General features: G+C 32.2%; 4 protein-coding genes across 4 annotated transcripts; 1 reads left to right on the plus strand and 3 right to left on the minus strand.

The window, feature by feature from the left end:
• Window positions 1-948: 948 nt before the first annotated feature.
• Window positions 949-9685, minus strand: LOC134834823 (uncharacterized). The gene is made up of 4 exons (XM_063849609.1): window positions 9353-9685; window positions 3183-3442; window positions 1553-1738; window positions 949-1491 (listed from the first exon to the last, which is right to left on the minus strand). The coding sequence occupies exons 2-4, from the start codon at window positions 3354-3356 to the stop codon at window positions 1108-1110; spliced, it is 744 nt and encodes a 247-aa protein (XP_063705679.1). The 5' UTR covers window positions 3357-3442; window positions 9353-9685; the 3' UTR covers window positions 949-1107.
• A 2066-nt stretch (window positions 9686-11751) lies between these two features.
• LOC134835566 (carboxypeptidase B-like) lies at window positions 11752-13110 on the minus strand. Its single transcript, XM_063850446.1, has one exon. It carries the CDS (start codon window positions 13108-13110, stop codon window positions 11752-11754), a length of 1359 nt encoding a protein of 452 aa, XP_063706516.1.
• Window positions 13111-14092: 982 nt separating this feature from the next.
• LOC134833862 (transmembrane protein 120 homolog) lies at window positions 14093-16935 on the minus strand. Its single transcript, XM_063848340.1, has 7 exons — window positions 16527-16935; window positions 16351-16469; window positions 16021-16153; window positions 15445-15584; window positions 15150-15367; window positions 14710-15086; window positions 14093-14649 (listed from the first exon to the last, which is right to left on the minus strand). Exons 1-7 carry the CDS (start codon window positions 16611-16613, stop codon window positions 14506-14508), a joined length of 1218 nt encoding a protein of 405 aa, XP_063704410.1. The 5' UTR covers window positions 16614-16935; the 3' UTR covers window positions 14093-14505.
• A 449-nt stretch (window positions 16936-17384) lies between these two features.
• LOC134834419 (rRNA methyltransferase 2, mitochondrial) lies at window positions 17385-18240 on the plus strand. Its single transcript, XM_063849067.1, has 2 exons — window positions 17385-17567; window positions 17629-18240. Exons 1-2 carry the CDS (start codon window positions 17419-17421, stop codon window positions 18176-18178), a joined length of 699 nt encoding a protein of 232 aa, XP_063705137.1. The 5' UTR covers window positions 17385-17418; the 3' UTR covers window positions 18179-18240.
• The last annotated feature ends 1864 nt before the right edge of the window (window positions 18241-20104 follow it).

Below are 20104 nucleotides of genomic sequence, written 5' to 3' on the forward strand. Positions count from 1 at the left end.
CTCCGGATTACTTTTCATTCAAACTAAAAATAGATTTTCAAATATCATGGCAGTTACTTTTTATTCTATACTTTAAAAAAAATAAAAAATTTTAAAAAACGATAAAAAATCATTCAACTTTAAGATACAAATAGTGAAAATAGAGAAGAAATGAGTAAATTTCATGTAAAAAATATATCTTCTCATTTTAGCAGGTAAAATTTCCCTTTCATTAATACATAGAGATAGAGGTAAAAAAAAACTCTCTTTATTCTAATATTTTCGGTTTTGTTTTGACCAAAAAATACAAATTTTTTTACCTTTTTTTCTAAAACAAAAGCAAACACTTTTATTGCTACCAATAAATCATCACATGTCGTCAAATTATGAGGCATAATCTGCTTTTTAAAAACAAACAATAAGAAGCTTGCCTTTCTCTCTCATAATAACGCAATAAACTCTGTTGTTCTCGATTACTGAAGTTTTAGTCCCTGTAGCAGTAAATAATACGACATTTTTTATAACACCAACATTTTCATATTTATTTATTTTTTGACATTCATTTTTTTTGTTTTGATAAATAATTGATTTTTTTTAATACTTTCGTCGTTCAAAGTTTTGAGCCAGCATTTCTTCTTTCAAACAATTTTTTGTAACATATTTTTTTTTATAACAACAATAGTATGGCAAGAGTTTCATTTGTTCATTTTTTTTTTGAATTGTTTTTTTTTTCTTTTTGAACATTGAATCACACAAAGATATTTTTAAATATTTTTTTCGATTAATTATTGGAGTACTGTGATTTTTCATTACGAATTAAGTATAAACTAGAATAAATTATGATTTACGTCTTGCCCTCATGTAATAAATATTAAAATTATTCTTAAACTATGAAATTAAGGAAGCAAGAAATTAATTAAAAAATAATTAAAATAAATAATTAGGACATAAAAATAATACAATTTCAACTAAAATTAATCGCTTCTTTTTTCTATATAGGAAAACATATTTAGAACCAATTAAGAAGTTTTTGTTCTGTGATTTACACAAACATTAATTTTCTTTTCATGTCAACATTATGTTCAGTTTAAGGACGCGTTTTTTCATGAAATGTTGCCAATTTTTCCGTCATTGTTGTGCACTTTGCTCCTCCACGATGCGATCGACCAACGTTTGGAATGCCTGAATATTGAACTCCAACTGATTTGCATACTCGCGGAAGACAATCCAGCTGCGTGTTTCTTCATACTCGAAATCGCGAATAACGTCTTCCGGCACTTCTAACATCTCAGCAATCTCTTCGCACAACGTAATTTCCTTCAAGAAGTCTTTTACAGCAGTTTTTACACTTTCTGCCTTTTCGATGGCATTTTCGAAGATTTTACGGAGTTTACTGAGGGCTTCTTGATTAGGGATTTTGTGACCGTCACGATCGACAACTTGAAGGACTTTCCATAAGCCATGATACAAGTATTGGATGCGAACATATGATTCGGCGAGAAGTTGAGTTGCCTGTAAGAAATGAATTTTCATGAAAAAAAAATTTTTTAAGCAAAAGGGAAGAAGGGCTTACGTTAGATTTAATATCGCCTGATTTCAATTCATTCCGAAATTCTGCAGCAATGTCTTCCTGATAATTCTTTGGGAGTCGTTTGTTATTGGGATAAATCCAGCCCAACTCAAAGTCTTCGGGTTTCTTGTTTTTCCATGTTTCGTGATACGCCGTCAAATTTCCTTCATCTCCTTCGTAAACTTTTACCTTTAAAAAATTAATAAAAATAAATTAATTGCGACTCAAAAAATAAACAAAAATTTCCAATGAAAAATTGCATGCGAAATTCCGACGCAAAAAAAAGTACGAATGCACTGAAAAACGCTCTGACCGCTGAAATGTATGACAAGTTCACGATAACTGTTTCGAAACATAATAATCACGTTCGAATTCTAAGTAGCTGCGTTGATCTTAAATAAATGTCGCTGCGCAAAAAAAGTTCCCCATGCAGCAAAATGTAAACAAATATTACATAATCTAAGCTGGCGAACTAAATACCAAGATCACGCGATCGACCGTTCGTAACATTGATACAGACAAGAAAGAGCATCGTTCGATATTTTTTTTTCTTCTTACTCAATTTTGACCGGAATTTAGTAGAAGTCTGTTTCAAAATGCACAGATTTTTTTTTATCCGTACCGAAAATCGTTCGTCATCAATTCGATCAACGACGTATGGGTTCCCCGCCAATGTTTCATCGAAGTCATTCGTATCGCGTCAGGTGTTGTTTGTGTATGTGTGTCTGAGCTTTTACGCTCTCGTTCGCTATTATGCTGATTTAATGCGATTTGTATCTACATAACGTGTCGTTTCGTGAATATAGAGAGCGAAACGGTATGAAACACGAAATTCTCGGAACCTGTACACGTCTGTAAAACTTCCGAAAGGAAGTACGTTACTGGCAGAAATGAATAAATTCGGGATACCGCCGGCTCTTTCTGTAACTTAACATAATAATGACGTGAACGTGTTGCCACGCGACGTCGATGAATGGATTCAAAAATATTTATTTTTCTTGAAATTTTTTGTGACAGACCACGATGATGAGTGAATTATTATTTCACCGATTTGCTCGAAGAAACAAAAATATTTCTATGAAACCGCCGCAGACAACGACAAGAATGAATCACATTGGTGAAAAATTGTGCATGAGCTGCGCGATTTCCGGCGATGATTGATCAAAATTAAGATAACAAACGTTTCGAATTGGTTTTGTAAAGAAATTGCCGAATATCTTTATTTGTCTTTGCATCAATTAAGCGTTTCGCGCAAAAGTTTCGCTGCGTGTACAAGCAACTTTTGTTTGTGTTTAGATTTATTTCCGCTTAGAATGATTCTTTTGCGCCTGTGTTTGTACATGAATTGTCGCACTGATTGGTATTTTTATTACTTCTTTTATATTTATATTTTTTTAATCAAATAAATGAACAAACTATAGACGAATATTCATGAGTTTTTCGGTCAAGTTTACTTTCGAAAGCGGAAAATATTTTTTTTCACTACTTTTGCATTTTTTGTCAAGAGAGTTGACGAAGATGAAAAGTAGGTCAAAAAAATTCTAAACATCAACAGAAGTTTTTTATTTTTGCATACAACAAAAATCTTACAAGGAAAAAAAAATATTTTATAAGAAATAAAAAAAATACTTACAAATTCGTTTCCATTTTTATGAGCTTCGTGCAACACAATTTTCGACGTGTTGATAGTACTTTCGAGCATTTTCCTCAGATTTTCCAGATTGATCTCGGATTTGGTAGCATTTTTGGGAATTCGTTCGCACAACGCGAGAATCGTCTCGTAATCCGTGTGATGATGCTCTGGCATTGTTCGAAAGAGATGTGTAGGACGTGCACTTGTCAGATGTATCAGAAGTAACAGGTAATAATATACGGTGAGTAACTTGAGGGATTCTGAAAAAGCAAAAAATTAAAAAAAAAATGTTAGAATGAACAGTCTCATAATCGTTGCTCGATCTTGTAATTAACAATTTTTCTAGTTGTAACTATTTATTTCTGTTTTTTCTCTTTTTTTACATTTAAATGTCTTACATGACATTTTTTTTTTGCCATAATTGTCACTAATTGTCCTGCGAATCAACAAAGTTCATAAAAAAGAGAGAGAGGCGAAGATGAAAAAGAGAAGAATTCGGTGCGGAATATTCTTGCGGGAGGTACAATATGTAAACAATTCGAGAAATTATTTAATTGTCTGCTCCCTTCGCCGAGTTCTGTGCGACTAAAAACATTATAATTAGCGAGGAATCTCCAGATAAATCAGGAAATGCTATGGCTCATGTGAAGGAACGTCATTTTTTTATTAAATTTTTTTTTTAACTGAAACATTTTTCGATCTATGAATGAATCGAATATTGAACAATGTATCGTAAAATTATGTCTCTATGAATGACTTGAATATGTATATTTAATCGCACGTTCTCTCTTTCTCTCTTTTTCGTAGGTTTAGATACATTGTTTTAATGTATTGGCCGATTTTAATTTGTAAGATTTTATGAATGAATGGTGAAATAGTTTTTTTTCTTCAAAAATTTGTTTGTATTTTTATCATAAAGGTGAAGGTCGTTTGCTGTGCAGTACGTAAAAAAAATTACTAAATGATGAGTAATCGATTGAGAAAAAAAGAGAAATTCATTATTGTTGTGAAATTATTTTGAAAAATATTTTCTGATCAGCAAAAATGCGTTTTTTACATCATATAAATTATTTTTCTATTTATATTTAATTAATTAATAAATTAATTTTGATATATTAAAAAAATTATTTAATTTTTTGAAAATTAATTTTGATAAATAAAAAAAATTTCTTAAAATTTTTAAGAATTTTAAAGAAATTTCATGAAATTACATAAAATAATCTTAAATGTGCTATTTAAATATCAATTATAATAATAAAAAAAAAACAAATAAAATAATTCCGTCGGCTTCGGTAACAATCATATCACTTTCAGATAAGGTTTTCTTCAGAAAACTATTTTTAATCTTTTTCATTATTTCACTATTTTTGTTTCTTCTAGACATTAATCATAAAATTATGACATAAGAAAAAATGCACGTTGTCGTCACCAAATTATTCATCGGCGGATGTGTGATATCAAGGGATGTTTTCCGAAGCAACTTTGTTTGACGTCAATTAAAAATTCAAAAAATTATGCAGCAAAAGATTCACTTATCTCGCGTATCAAATATCAATTTTAGGAACACAATCTTGCAAATTCTTACAATGTTTCATTGTTTATTTTTCTTTTATTGGAACAAAATTTTAAAACAAAGATTAAGACGTCGGGGCAGTTTTATACAAATAAACAACGATTACTTACTTAATTTGCAGTGACTTAAATATTTGTATCCTGATGTCGGTAAATCGCTGCGTTTTTGTTGCGTTAAAAATAGTTCTGTCGCGGATTTATCACATGGCAGTGTTGTTTGGAAAATATTTTGGGAACTTTTGTCATTTGCACACTCGCATTTTTTATGTTTTTCGCGATCATATTCTAAAGTCAATGTCGTTCTTTGGTCTCTATTTAGTGTGCTGCCAATCGGATGATCCGCTAAAAAATTTATATTTGACACGCACATTTTTATTATTTTTTATTTTTGATTTTATTTAATTTTTTTAATCCTTTTTTTATTTTAAAAAATTTTCACAACACTTTTTTTTCTTTATTAATTTTTTTTTAACTCGATCTTAACTCATCAAGCGCCGAGATATGAATGAATGATTTATAAAACAAATGAAATGTTTCTTTTTAATACACTTCGACAACTAACTAACTACGCTCATGTACGGCTCCGTACGATGGATTTGCACATAGTGACACTGTTTGTCGTACCTCTGTCTACGATAACATGCGTCGATGTCGGTTTTGCTGTGATTCTTTTTAGTTTTATCATTTATTATTAACACACATCATTAAAACAAAGTTAAGCCAAACTCCGTGTGACAACGCAGGTGTGTGTCGCTCATATGTCACCGAATAGCGCAACAAGTGTATGAGCATTTCACTCTACTGTACGGATGACGACAAACGATTTTCAAAGAAAAGTTTAATGCTTCGAGGGTTCGACTACGTAGCGCACGCGGTAATTAAAAGCTTTTTGAATTAATCGCGAAGGTTTGATATTTTTTTTTGTGTGTGAGAGAAAAAAAAAGAAAGAGATGAAAATATTTTTTTTCTTTTTTTTTGTTAGAAGGAAAATTTTAAAAGATTTACAAGAAGTATTTAAAATTATGAAAAAAAATTAAATATGTAATTTCAAGTTAAAAAAAATTACAAAAATGTCTAAAAGTATAAAAAATTAAAAAAAAAAATTAAATAATTTCAAGACGAAAAAAATTACCAAAAATTATATTTTTTTTATAATTCAATTTGTAAAAAAAATACAAAAACATTCTGAAAGTATTTAAAATTATGAAAAAAAAATTTTTTTTTTAAATAATTGCATGTAAGAAAAATCTTAAAAATCAATATTTTGATTATTTCAACGAAACATTTTCATCATATTAATAATTATTTTAATAGAAATCAATTCCCATACGTCGCATCTTCGTCACAAATCGAATTTCCAATGAAATCAAACTCTTATCGGAAACATAAAATCTGAAACTTTTATTTGAATAATTTTAATATTACTTAATAATAACCGGCCGGCTTAATTTTTGCTATGAATGCGCTCAAGTTATGACGTGTAATTGACGTACACGAATTTCGCGTTATCATAAAAATGACGCATTCAACATATATGGGCCGAAAAATATAGGAGGAGTTATGTTGTATCTTTTGTTTCGCGTTTTGTTTTACGATTTCATTCAAAAATTGCAACGAACGATTTATGAATTGATCTAACAAAATTCCTTGAATTATCACTAAAAATATGAATGACGTCTCGTTGTGAATCATCAGCATCCCAAAAAAAAAAAACAAAAATAAAACAAAAGTCAATTACGATCAATTATTAAACTGCTCCATTGAAGAGAGTAGTTTTCCAAAATTCTGAGTCATGCTTTGTGATCATCGTTCGCACAAACAGACTTCTTGGTGTCTGATAAGCAAACAAGATTTTTTAAATATTAATTGTTCTTCATAAATATTTGCTTAGATTACGACAACAACGACGACGGTGGTCATTTATTTTTAATTATTACGTTTGCGTGACCTTTGGATCGTTATTCGTGAATCAAACTGAAGCGGAATAAAAATGCGCGAAAATGCGGGAAATTCCCGTTTGTCAAACAATGATCGGTATTGTTCGTTGTGTATATAAGAGATTTAAATAATTTATTAATCCTGTTGATCCTATCTCTCTCTCTTTCTCTCTACTTTAGTTTATGAAGAAAAAAAATGAAGAAAGTCTCCTGCTGATGATGTAGCGAAAGAAATGTTGTTGACTAAATAAACAAAAAGCTAAAAGTCGCACAACAAAAGAATATCCTTGACCGAAAAACTACTTAAAAGGAGTAACTTTCAATATTTGTGAGTTAATCCTTATTATGCAATTAAAAGGGTATATACGAGAATCCTTGAACCTTTTACCGGACCAACAATTTCTTTTTTTTTTTGTTTTTAGGGTCGTTTAGAAGATCAATGAAAGTGCTTTTGGAAAAACTGGATAAACAACTTTTTTTTTGACCATCGTTATGCGGTTCAATTGTTAATATTTGTGTTGCAAATTATTGACATTTTCATTTATTTACTGCAAAAACAGGATTCAGGTCATAATTTTGAAAAAAAATGCAATGAATGACGACTTCGTGACTTTTTGAATAGAGACGACAAATGATGAATTACCTTGCATTGTGACGTCTTTATTTGTTATCTACGTGCAAATGATCTGTTTTTATCACCGTTTATTTTTTCCAACTTCGCAGGTATTTGGACATTCTAACTTTGAGAATATTATTGTTTATTTACGAAAATGTGACACGCGTTTGACTTGCAAATCAAAGGTTGCTTTATAATTTTTTGAAAAAGTAGCTCATTACCTAATTTATTTTTCAAATTAAAAAAATGACGTCCTTTCAATACAAAAATGTCGTTGTACCATAAAAACAAATATTGCTCACGTTCTTCTGCGGTTTCAGTAAATTTGTTTTTTTTTTAACGAATTGAACGGTAACCATACTTTTTACAAGAGATTTAGTGAGTATTACTGTTAAACAATAATTTGCAAGAAGAATAACAATTTTTTGCATGATCATGCAATCGATGTGATAAATCGCGTTTTGTGTGTCTGACACACTGATTCTTGCGGGTTGATAAGACATGGCGCACGGGGGAAAATCCTACGTTTGATTTCCGTTTAATGTAAGACTTTTGTAAAAAAAAAGGCAAAGAAGAACATTTTCCATTGTTTCGTCAAAAGTAAGAAGCTTCACGGATTTTTATGAAAGTCAAAACGTGAATCACAAAAAATTGCAATTAATCAAACAAGATCTTCGGTAAATGCACGTTGTTCCGTTTTGCAATTATTAAATACAGTCTGGCACTCATTTTTTCGAGAGATTGTAAAAAAAGTGACGCATTCTTCTAAAATTTGAGGCATTTCCTATTTTAACACATGTCGCAGAGAGAAGTTTTCGTCGCAGTCGTTTAACATTCAGTCTCGTGAGTAAAACAGTATTAACTGACCTAGATATGTGTACAAAAAAAAAAATAATGTGCAAAAATATTATGCGTCGCGTCTAAAATAATAAATTAATTTTTACTCGATTTTGATCAAGAAACGCAAGCAGGTTGTTGAAATATTCATTAAAGAATGTTAACATTCTCCTATTTTATGATTCACAAAAGCATTAGAAATAATATTTATTGAAAAATTTAGGCAAATTATTGATCGGAAATGCTTAAAATTTAATAAAAATCAATTTTTGACGCAAAATTTAAACTTTGATTGAAAAAATAACTTTGATAAGTATCTTCAAGAAAACACCCCCTAATGCAATGTACGTCATCTAATTATCAGTTTTTTCTAATTTTAAACATTAATGCGAATTTCTTTGAAATACTCAATGCGCCTTTTTAATATTGACGTCAATATTGTCTAAAATATTATCACAACGTTAAATAGTTTTCACTAATCGCGGACTTTCCAACAAATGATGGATGAAGGCGGATCACGAAACAGCAATTTGTACTTTTGACTCAATTTTTCAGCTTTATCCCTCTAAATTTCTTTGGAATTCTATCAATTGTTACTGATTCACATAAAACTTCCATTCTTCAAGCAGCGTCTCACGACTATTAATTAAAATTAAATTGCATAAGGATTGTTGTCATTAAGTCGTACGATACGAGTCTCAGTTGTACGAGCTTTTTCTCGTACGTACGAGAATGTGTAGAATTTTTCATTCATAAAAAGTACGTTGAACTTAATTTGTTATTCATTGATTCGTAGACGATGCAAAAAAGCTTCAATTTATTCAAGTATTCTCCCAAAAGTATGCAAAATTTTCGTCATTCAAAAACGTTTTCATTGATATCAAGTGAATTTCAATTGAAAAGTGTGAAATACAGTATCAAATTATGATTTTTTTTAGGTCGCATCAAATTTCACTTCGGAGAAAAAATAGTTTGAAATTTCTCGAAAATCCTTGAAAACCTTCGTCTAATTCATAGAAAGTAAACAAAAATAAATCAATTAACGACGAGTTATCGCTAAAACACCTACAAATGATGACATTAGACCAAAAATAGGCGTTTTCACACAAGACTGATTGAAATTAATTAGTCTGATGGCATAAATTGCGTGTGTGGGGGCGCAATATTTATCAATTATTGTCGAGAAAAAGTTCTAATTAGTGACTTACCTTAGCAATATTATGTTGTCTTCGGTTGTTATGTTGTCAATAGATTCAACTGCGTTTGATTCAATACGAGAGACAATATCTGTTTAATATCTCATCTAATACATTTTTTACAAAAAAAAATTTTATTGTTGTATGATGAAATCTTCACACACTCTCAATTTTTTTTTTCGTTTGTTTATTTTTAACTTTATAACGATTATATGAGACACGCGTTCTTGCTACTTCACTTGTTTAATAATTCTAAAACGATTTCTTGGAAATTTTCACTATTTTAGATTATGCTGTAACAAAATTGCACTTTACAATAAGAAGAGAATAAGATTGATCGCGCACTGTTTCTATGGACATCGATTAAATACTACCGGGAATTCGGCTTTGAACACCAATTGTATCAACACACTAAATTATTCACATTTATACAACCAAAAAGTGTTTTTGATGTGTAGGTTACTTGCTTACAATGTTTGACGGACGGTATAATTATACGATGAAAGAATAATTGCGGATGCGGTACGAGTTGCAAGAGACAAAAATTCTATTTTTTTTTTTAATTTTTTGAAAAGGAAAAATTGATTTTTAAAAAAATTTCAATTTTTTTGTCTTTTTTCAGCTTCAATTTTCATATCAAAGATGTTGTTCCTTTCAATTCGGTCCTCATCAAATCATCTGTGCTCTTTTATATGTATTGAGTTCTAACATACAGACGATCCAAATAAAATTAAGTGTAGCAGGTGAGTTCTTTTGCATGTAGTAAATGTAATTCAAACTTCTTTTTACCTTTAATTCCGTTGCTTTTTACCAAAGATTTTCTTTAAAACGTGATAACCTAATAAATCTGAATAAATTTTAGATACGGAAAACACATTTATGACTTAAAAGTTCAATAACTTTTTACCTTATTAGAAAAGTCGTGAATTCCAATTCATGTTTATCTATGACATTTGTCAACTCGAGGATTTTTCACTTTCCGTCACACATTAGTAGCTCCATTAAACGCATGTAATTTGTGTAGCTATCAAAAAAAAACTATAAATTTTAATTATATACAGAAAATGATGAGCATTACATGATCACATAAAAACATTCAGAACTTTTTATTTAGATTTCAGTCATTTACTGAACTTTCAACAGAATGGGTCGATTCTCGTTCGCTGCTTCATTGCTTGTTTTTGTGTTGATCACGCCTTTGGTTTTGTGTCAAACCAAAGTTAAAACTTGTAAGATATTCATTTTTTTTTAAATTTTAACCTTTTATTTTGTTTCATCTTCTTCTTCAGGCAAAGGTCATTCATCTCCGATTGAAGTCCATTTTAACGATTGCACTCAACCTCCATGCGATACGGTGCGCAATACGAACGGCACAACAGAAATAACTTTTCGTGCAACTTCTAATTCTACAAAATTCTATTCAAAAGTTCGCGGGACATGGTTTGGAATTGGAGTCGATCATAAACTCGGAGATCATGGTACAGATGCATGCAAATATCTGACAAAAGGAAATTGCCCATTACAAAAGGGAGAAGAGTATGTGTATAAAATTGTGGATTTTGTGAAGCCAGATGAGATAAAAGTCAATGATGTTACGTTGATGTACAAGGTTTTGAATGATCGCGGAAAAGTGATGACTTGTTTCACGTTGACGACAAATGTTGTCGATCGAAAGGGAGAAACGCAAAACTCGGAGGAAAATGATGATGATGATGATTTCAAGTAAAATTTCAAGACCTTGACATTGCAAATTGTTTTTCACGGAAATGCCATAAATTACTTGAAATCACCGTTTTCTCTTATTTGCTGCTTGTCTTTCATACAATTTACTTGCCACAATAGACGAATTAACTAAATTAACCACAGTGAAACATTTTTCGCCTGCTTGAAGTCTTTTAGCAGTACGGTAAGTGAAAAAATTGTTGCACAGTTGTTAGCACCTAAAAGCTGTCAATAAAAAAAATTATAAGGAATCTTGTAAATGAAAATAATTGACTTCTCTTTTGTACAGCTTCATAAAAAATGTCAAATGGAGAGAGATCTGCAAGTGACAATTTTCATACCTCGTAGTTGAGGAATTTTCATGAGTAGTTTTAAGAATTTCGAGAATGACAAGAAAAATATTTTTTTGAACCATATTTTTTCATACCTTCATTCGTTTTTAATAAAAGTGAAGCCTTGAAGTTGTTTGACGTTTCCCTGAAAGCTCATTTTACTTCCTAAGATCATTTTCCTGAGAACGCATCGCTTCCATGTAACTTCTTACGCATAATCCACAAGAAGTTGAATAAACCAATAAATATTTATTTATTTTTCGCTGCGCGCTGCTCAACACGCAACAAGCAAATACATTCCATAAATTAAAATAAATAAACGATAAAAGTGTCGCCAAACGATGCAACACGAGAAATTTACAAGTTTGCACAGTATTTTGCAAGTGTGTCAGCAAATGCCATGGCTTCTCTACCTGATCCAATGATATGGGATGCGGGCAAGACGAATCCATGCCTTCCGTTATCGCGCAACTCAATGGTATACGCATATTTGATGCCCATTGTTCCCTTGGCCCAATCATCAGAGCCTCCAGATGCGGGATATAATGAAGCAGCTGCGGGCCCAACTGTATACCAATTTCCGCCAACTTCAGCCATTTTTTGTCGTGCTTCGATAGCGAGATTTTTCAAGTCTGTATGATCTGGAGGCACGGCGCGATCATATCCCCATGGATAGAGAATATATTGACCGTAACTGTGAAGTGACATGGATCCCGTAACTTTTCCTGCACCCAAACGTTTCATGAAATTTTGGATTGCTTGTGTTTCGGGCTCGGAAAAAGCGGATGATCCTCCATAGATTTCGGAACACGGGCTCTTTGAGACGCCCTTTCCTCCCCATTTGTATCCATAATTACGATTCAAATCGACGCCCATGCATTGTCCATTTCCATTTTTCGTGCGACTTTTTCGCCAAAGTCTGTCAGTCGAGTGACTATATTCATAACCATCGGGATTCGTAACAGGCAAGATATACCAATCGATACGACGAATGTACTCCGGTTTGTCTTCCCATTCTTCGATGAGTTCGTTGATGATGAACGTTGCAGCCGCAGGACTAATCCATTCACGTGCATGAATGCCTCCGTCAATCCATATCGCTTTGTTGCTTGGATTGTTGTTGGAAATGCGCACAATTTTCAAATCTCGATTCTCCTTACTTTTTCCAATGACTTGTGTGGAAACGAGATCCGGGTTGTTTTTCGCGACAAAATCCAAATATTTGTGAATGTCAGCAAGACGATGATACGCTTGCCAAGTCATGGGAAGCCCATTGCGATTTACCAAATCTTGAATGTACTTCTTTGGAGGATTTTCTTCGCTAATTGCCTTCTTCAAGTCGTGTATTTGAACGGTATAATTTACGTTATTTGCACGCAAAATTTCTTTGGCTCGTTCAACGCCTGCACCATGAATCAAAACGTCGAGATGTTTGCCCTTTTGGAAATTCCATACTTGAGCATAGGCTTCTTCTTCCAACGGTTTCAAGACACGCGTGTTATACGCAATTTTCCATAATTGGCTGCCACGGTAGTCAGGAACGTATTCTTCCGTGCGTGAAGATCCTTCAGGAATATAGTCTATGTCTTCATCTTCATTTGTGGCAATTTCTGTTTCCGCCGAGGGAACTTTCTCCGACGGAGTTTCAGCACAAAGTACCGCGAATCGCGCACTAATCGCCAATAAAAATGTTAAATACAGCAGATAATGTGACATCGTGCCGCGCCCGATGTTGTTTATTGTCAAAAATTTAAAAACCAACTGATGGCAAGAGACGACGCGCAAACCGCTCTTATAGTCTTCCTGAAGATGTCAGTTGTACGGTATCGTTTGTATATTTAAAACAGTAAAACCAATCATTAGTGTCATTTTATTAAATACAATAAAATGTTAGAAGCCTCTTTCATGAATTGTTCGTGTAAGCGCCTTTTTTCACATGATCTGAAAATGTAACAAAAATTACTTCAACATGGAATTAAAATATTTTTAAATTATTTAGACTGCTCAAAATTTATTTCGAAGTTTTTGTCCCAAAAACTTTTTTTCAAAATTCAAAAATAAAAAAAAAAATATTTCATAAAGATTTTAATAAAATTTTGAAAACATGATTTTTTAGAGAAAAAAATTCTTGTAAATATATCATTTTCAATACAAAAGTTAAAAAAAAATTTTTTAAATTCCTTGAAAAATTATGTTTTTTTTTATTATTTTTCTCCATTGGATTTTCGGTTTTTGAAATAAAAAGTTCAAAAAATATTTAGAGCAGCCTAATTAGAAATTTTTCAATTATTGAAATTAATCAAAAATTAAAAAAAAAACGTTTTCGATTATAATTACCTTTCTGTTTGATCTTCAATACCTTTGATATTTTTGACTGACAGACATCAAAAATCAAATAAAAACTTTTTTTTTATTTTGGATCAAAAAGGTAAAAATCAGAAAATATTCAAAATGCAGGCGCACGGTTTACAAAGAGACAATTTTTACGTGATTAACATAAACGTTTGGACATTATCTTCTCTCTCTCGATAGCTCTTTCTCTCTGTGCCTTTCAAACTTTTCATAATTTATTTAGATGCGCGATTACGGTTTACTCCAAATTATCGACGATTTGTTTTTGTTACATGTTCGGTCAACAAACTTATTGTTTTATTATCGTGTGAGAGATCGTGAATTCATGGAACAATAGAACACATTTGTTGATACAATAAATAAATAATTCTGGGTCAATAGTACGTGATTTCAAAATTATTGTCACGAATCCGCAGAAAACCGTTTTTTATTCGAAGGAATAAGTAAAGTTGTGAGATTTTCTGATGTTAAATAGGTTGTGATTTATTTACATTACACACAAAAATGGATTTAAATTTCACTTTTTTTCATCTTAAAAGTTAATTTAACACTTAAATTCTAAATTTTCTCCAACTTTTTAAAGTCTTATTTCATGCGTTTCTCACTGATTTTTTTTCCTTTATTTTTTTTTATAAACAAATTGATTTGTTTCGTAAAAGTCAAACATTTAATTGGTAACCCATTATTTCGATACTGCTATGACGAAAATTCTACCACTGGATGATAAGTTATTCATTTTGTTAAGTTTTAGTTGAATGATTATTTGTCTTTTGCGTTTTCCGAAATTTCAGGAAAAACGGGTAAGTCAGGTGTTGTTGGACTTGGTGCGTTACTGTTGACGGTTGATTGGGGTTGCGATGATACGGAGACGCTATCAGTGCGTGTTCTTTCGCTCTTGTCTCCCTAAAAACAAAGAAATTTAAGAAATTTTTTTTTTTTTAAATTTTTGAATCAATTTCATACCCGTATCTGTTGTCGCATTTTGAGTGCCCACGACAGAGACATGAGTCGATAACGATCCTTGCTTTTGCCTTTCATCTTTTGTGGCACTGTCATGCTCGTAGTAACGGTATTTCCGACAAATAGAATGAAGAAACATAAACTAAGCACGGGAATTTGCCACGATGCCTCCGGATGCGATGATAACTTGTACAAAGTCCATGCGTTATATACTTGAAAAACGTATCCGCCATAAAGGAAGGGCAACAAAAAACTCAAGCCACGCCACATCCATGAGTGAAAACCCTCGATAGTAATATCCATATCGTGTCGTTCGCCAAGAGCTTTCAAACGATACAAAAGTCCCTTTTGATAACCGAATTGCAGGTATTGAACTATGCCTGTGAAAAAAAAAAGAAAATCTCATTGTTTTTGTTTTTTGGACGAAAGCAACGAAAACTCACTTATGTAAACATTAAAATACACAAATTGTAATCGAAACAGTTGCCATGTCTCTCCTTGAGGCCATACGAGTAAAACGCCTGCAGATACGGTAGAGATGAAATGATGCAAACGCCACCATCCTTTGATGCGTGATCCATTAACCTTCAAAATTGATTCGCGAATTGTCAGAGTACAGTAATACCATACCAACAAAAATATAAATGCAAGTTCCAATGCCCTGCGAACAACAATTAAAAGTAAAATTTGACATTGAATTGATAAGAAAATGATAAGAATCATAGATTAAACGCTTACCTGTTGTTAAATATCAAATTCAAAAATGACATTGCCAAGCCGATGACGTTGAGGATCAGCTTAAACTTCTCGTAGTCATCTTTGTACCGCACTTTGTCGTTGCGATTTAATATCGAGACGTTCACATCGCCGAGTATGATCTGAAAAAAGCAAATTTTTTATTAAAATTGAACGTAACTCAAAACTCAAAATTCATCTTTAATGTAAATTTGATGATTTTCGATTTGCATACAAAATTGGCAACAAAATTGCTCTACAAGCAAAATAATTAATTAAATTCCAATTCATCATATCGTCATCTGGGAGCGTGTAACGAGCCCCCATACTAATTAATCATTCATCGACAGCATCTATTTTCGAGTATCGCCTTGCGTACATGTTGTACACGTCACTTATCTCTCGAATGTCAAGGTCGCTTTCTACCTCGCGTGTGTACAAAATTACGCGCGCCGTGTTAAATAATACTTTTTTTTATTACAAGTTTATCTGGTTTTCACATGCATAAATTACTTTGTTTGTTTATCTTTTTTTTCTTGACGTTGATTTTCGGCTTTACAAAAAAGAAGTCAAACTCACCTTCAAGTATAAACTATTTTTCTTCGGCAGACTTTGTTCAATTTCGTTGAGTTGCGCCTTCCGTTTCAACAATTTATTTTCTAACTGAGCAATGTTTTGTTTGTCTTCCACAGTCTTTGCCTTCTTCTGGTTTCTAAAAGTAAATTGCATAAATAAATATTAGTTTTGCTTGTCGTCCAGTACACCTTGAACTCGTTGTTAACGAAAAAAACAAAAATAACAACTGTTTGAAGGTGAATGAAATTCAAAGAACCGTGTAAATTATGAATATTAAATTTCATAATAAAGAACAAAATTCTTTGTGTCGAATGGACTTTGTTCTGAACTTACATTTTTAAATTTTTGGATATTTCATTTATGCGATATCGCTGATGATTTATGTTCTTTGTACATTTTGTCTGTAGATCCTCGAGTCCTTCCAGCAACTCCAAATATTCTTGGTTGACGGTCTAAAAGAAGGCAAAAATCTCAAATTTCGCCAAATTTACGAAGGTTTATTGACCTACCTCAAGTTCCTTGAATTCCTCACTCAATTCGACAAATTCCTTTTGCAGTTCGGAAACAGTGTAAACAGCAGCCGGCACCGACGACATTATCCTTCAATGTAATTTCCTCCGTACAAACACAAACACACACACACGAAATGCTTTTTTCACCTTCAAATTCAAATACTTTAACCTAGTTTTGTGCCTGTTGTCTGTCGCTCTGTGTCGATAATATACAATTGATTTCGTTCTAAAAAAAGCTAAAGCTGGCTTTCGGCATTCACGTTCATAATTTGCCGGAATACACTTGATTAACGAGTATCTTTATTGTTCTGCGATAAATGCCGTGTTATCTCCTATTTGTTATTGCATAATTTAAGACGAATTGTGAACTTTTGATGTGTTATTATTTTATCTCCAATTATTGCCGCACATCCGTTTTGGGGGCTCCAAACAGGATGTTGACTACGTGCTTGTAGCGCCATCTGGCGACTTATCATTTTCATACGACTCAGATAACCCCTTAAAGATTTCAGCGCCATCTGCGACACGAAAACAAGGAGGCTCGTGACAGGATGGCATGCGAAATCCGAGTGACGGAGTGAGTCGGCTGAAATTGAACTGTTATACATCTGTCAGGTAAGTATACCAGTACTGGTATACTTACCTGACAGCATATAACAGTATCACTTTCGATCGTCTCACTCCGTCACTCGGATTTCCTCATGCAATTCAGTCACGAGCCTCATATGAGTCGCATGAAATTGAGATTGGAAATCGCCTTCACGCTGATTGCACACAGCCCATTTCACAATTGCAAATTTGTGACAGCCCCGAGACACAGGCGGCACAAATTTCTAAATGTGCGCTGGACTTGTTCATTCCCGAGTTCATTTCCGAGTTCATTTTAATCATGATAACGAGGAGATATAGCACTACAACGAGGCTTTTAAAGAAAGTAACGCTAAATAATGCAAAGGGCAAGAGTGTCAGTTCCCAAATGTGGCTTCAGCGACAACTCTCTGATCCGTATGTCGAGAAAGCGAAGATGTTAAGTTATCGGCAAGTGCTTTTCTTTGCTACTTTTCTTTTTGGATTTTTTTGATTTTCTCTTAATTTTTAGATGTCGAAGTGCCTTCAAGCTCCTCGAGATTGACGACAAGCACAAAATTCTTCGTCCTGAATACACTGTCATCGATTGTGGATGCTCTCCGGGCTCTTGGTCACAAGTTGCTGCAAAACGAGCGAAAAATGGTTTGGTAATCGGCGTCGATTTGCAACAAGTGCAGCCCGTGGAAGGCGCTATCTTGTTTGGCAACACAGATTTTACCTCAGAAGCGGGACAACAGAAGATATGCGATGTGCTAAAGGACAAACGAGTGAATTGTGTGCTCTCAGATATGGCACCCCGAGCTACAGGCATTCGTCAATTGGATCAAGAGAACATAATGATGTTGTGTTATGCCGTGCTGCGATTTGCCCTCACAATGTCTGAAGAGAAAGCGAGTGTTCTGATGAAGTGTTGGACAAACGCAGAAATGCAAGAGCTTGTCAAACGCATGGAATGCTATTATGAGACTGTCAAAGTAGTAAAACCTAATGCTAGTCGAGGCGATTCAGCGGAGACATTCCTTCTGGGGAAGGGCTTTAAAGGAGTGACAAAAGTTACATGAAAATAAATAAATTTTGTATATTTTATTCACACAAATAATCATTAATTGTATTGTAATATGTAGCTCTGAAATTTTCAAACTTTAGGATAGGTATAAAATACGTAAAAAAAACGTAAAAAAATACGTAAATTTGTTTTTGGGCTCCTATAAATTTATTTTTGCACAAAAGGTATTTGGACCTGTTGTAATTTGTAGCTCTGAATTATATCTTTCAAACGAATGTAAATTTGACTGTCTACGTTAAGTACAAAGCTAAAATTATCAAATTTTATGATATTGCAATTTTTACATGCAACAATGTCGCATATAGAATATGTCAAAATACGTAATTTTGTTTTTGGGCTCCCGTAAATTTATTTTTGCGTAAAAGGTATTAAGACCTATTGTAATTTGTAGCTCTGAATCATATCTTTCAAACGAATGTAAATTTGACTGTCTACGTTAAGTACAAAGCTAAAATTATCAAATTTTATGATATTGCAATTTTTACATGCAACAATGTCGCATATAGAATATGTCAAAATACGTAATTTTGTTTTTGGGCTCCCATAAATTAATTTTTGCGTAAAAGGTATTAAGACCTATTGTAATTTGTAGCTCTGAATCATATCTTTCAAACGAATGTAAATTTGACTGTCTACGTTAAGTACAAAGCTAAAATTATCAAATTTTATGATATTGCAATTTTTACATGCAACAATGTCGCATATAGAATATGTCAAAATACGTAATTTTGTTTTTGGGCTCCCATAAATTAATTTTTGCGTAAAAGGTATATTGTAAGTAGCCTATCTTTCAAACGTAATTTGTAGCTCTGAATAAAAACGAAAAGGTTAAATTTGTAGTTTTGAACCTTATCTTTCAAACGAATGTAAATTTGACTGTCTACGATAAGTACAAAGCTAAAATTATCTCTGAAATTTGACCCTGTACGATAAGTGTAAAGCTAAAATTATCAAATTTTATGATATTGCAAAAGTATATCCCGTAAATTAATTTTTGCGTAAAAGGTATTAAGACCTATTGTAATTTGTAGCTCTGAATCATATCTTTCAAACGAATGTAAATTTGACTGTCTACGTTAAGTACAAAGCTAAAATTATCAAATTTTATGATATTGCAATTTTTACATGCAACAATGTCGCATATAGAATATGTCAAAATACGTAATTTTGTTTTTGGGCTCCCGTAAATTTATTTTTGCGTAAAAGGTATTAAGACCTATTGTAATTTGTAGCTCTGAATCATATCTTTCAAACGAATGTAAATTTGACTGTCTACGTTAAGTACAAAGCTAAAATTATCAAATTTTATGATATTGCAATTTTTACATGCAACAATGTCGCATATAGAATATGTCAAAATACGTAATTTTGTTTTTGGGCTCCCGTAAATTTATTTTTGCGTAAAAGGTATTAAGACCTATTGTAATTTGTAGCTCTGAATCATATCTTTCAAACGAATGTAAATTTGACTGTCTACGTTAAGTACAAAGCTAAAATTATCAAATTTTATGATATTGCAATTTTTACATGCAACAATGTCGCATATAGAATATGTCAAAATACGTAATTTTGTTTTTGGGCTCCCGTAAATTAATTTTTGCGTAAAAGGTATTAAGACCTATTGTAATTTGTAGCTCTGAATCATATCTTTCAAACGAATGTAAATTTGACTGTCTACGTTAAGTACAAAGCTAAAATTATCAAATTTTATGATATTGCAATTTTTACATGCAACAATGTCGCATATAGAATATGTCAAAATACGTAATTTTGTTTTTGGGCTCCCGTAAATTAATTTTTGCGTAAAAGGTATTAAGACCTATTGTAATTTGTAGCTCTGAATCATATCTTTCAAACGAATGTAAATTTGACTGTCTACGTTAAGTACAAAGCTAAAATTATCAAATTTTATGATATTGCA

The sequence above is a fragment of the Culicoides brevitarsis genome, chromosome 3, assembly GCF_036172545.1.
Source record: "Culicoides brevitarsis isolate CSIRO-B50_1 chromosome 3, AGI_CSIRO_Cbre_v1, whole genome shotgun sequence".
NCBI classification, from domain to species: domain Eukaryota; kingdom Metazoa; phylum Arthropoda; class Insecta; order Diptera; family Ceratopogonidae; genus Culicoides; species Culicoides brevitarsis.

What these genes read in the sequence shown, in the direction of transcription:
- LOC134834419 (XM_063849067.1), top strand. Translation starts at nt 17,419, where the DNA reads ATGATAACGAGGAGATATAGCACTACAACGAGGCTTTTAAAGAAAGTA. An exon ending in GCGAAGATGTTAAGTTATCG is followed by an intron (nt 17,568 to 17,628) that starts GCAAGTGCTTTT and finishes CTTAATTTTTAG; the next exon opens with ATGTCGAAGTGCCTTCAAGC.
- LOC134834823 (XM_063849609.1), bottom strand. Translation starts at nt 3,356, where the DNA reads ATGCCAGAGCATCATCACACGGATTACGAGACGATTCTCGCGTTGTGC. An exon ending in ATAAAAATGGAAACGAATTT is followed by an intron (nt 1,739 to 3,182) that starts GTAAGTATTTTT and finishes AATTTTTTAAAG; the next exon opens with GTAAAAGTTTACGAAGGAGA. An exon ending in CAGGCGATATTAAATCTAAC is followed by an intron (nt 1,492 to 1,552) that starts GTAAGCCCTTCT and finishes CATTTCTTACAG; the next exon opens with GCAACTCAACTTCTCGCCGA.
- LOC134833862 (XM_063848340.1), bottom strand. Translation starts at nt 16,613, where the DNA reads ATGTCGTCGGTGCCGGCTGCTGTTTACACTGTTTCCGAACTGCAAAAG. An exon ending in AGGAATTCAAGGAACTTGAG is followed by an intron (nt 16,470 to 16,526) that starts GTAGGTCAATAA and finishes GCCTTCTTTTAG; the next exon opens with ACCGTCAACCAAGAATATTT. An exon ending in AAATGCGACAACAGATACGG is followed by an intron (nt 14,650 to 14,709) that starts GTATGAAATTGA and finishes CTTTGTTTTTAG; the next exon opens with GGAGACAAGAGCGAAAGAAC.
- LOC134835566 (XM_063850446.1), bottom strand. Translation starts at nt 13,110, where the DNA reads ATGTCACATTATCTGCTGTATTTAACATTTTTATTGGCGATTAGTGCG.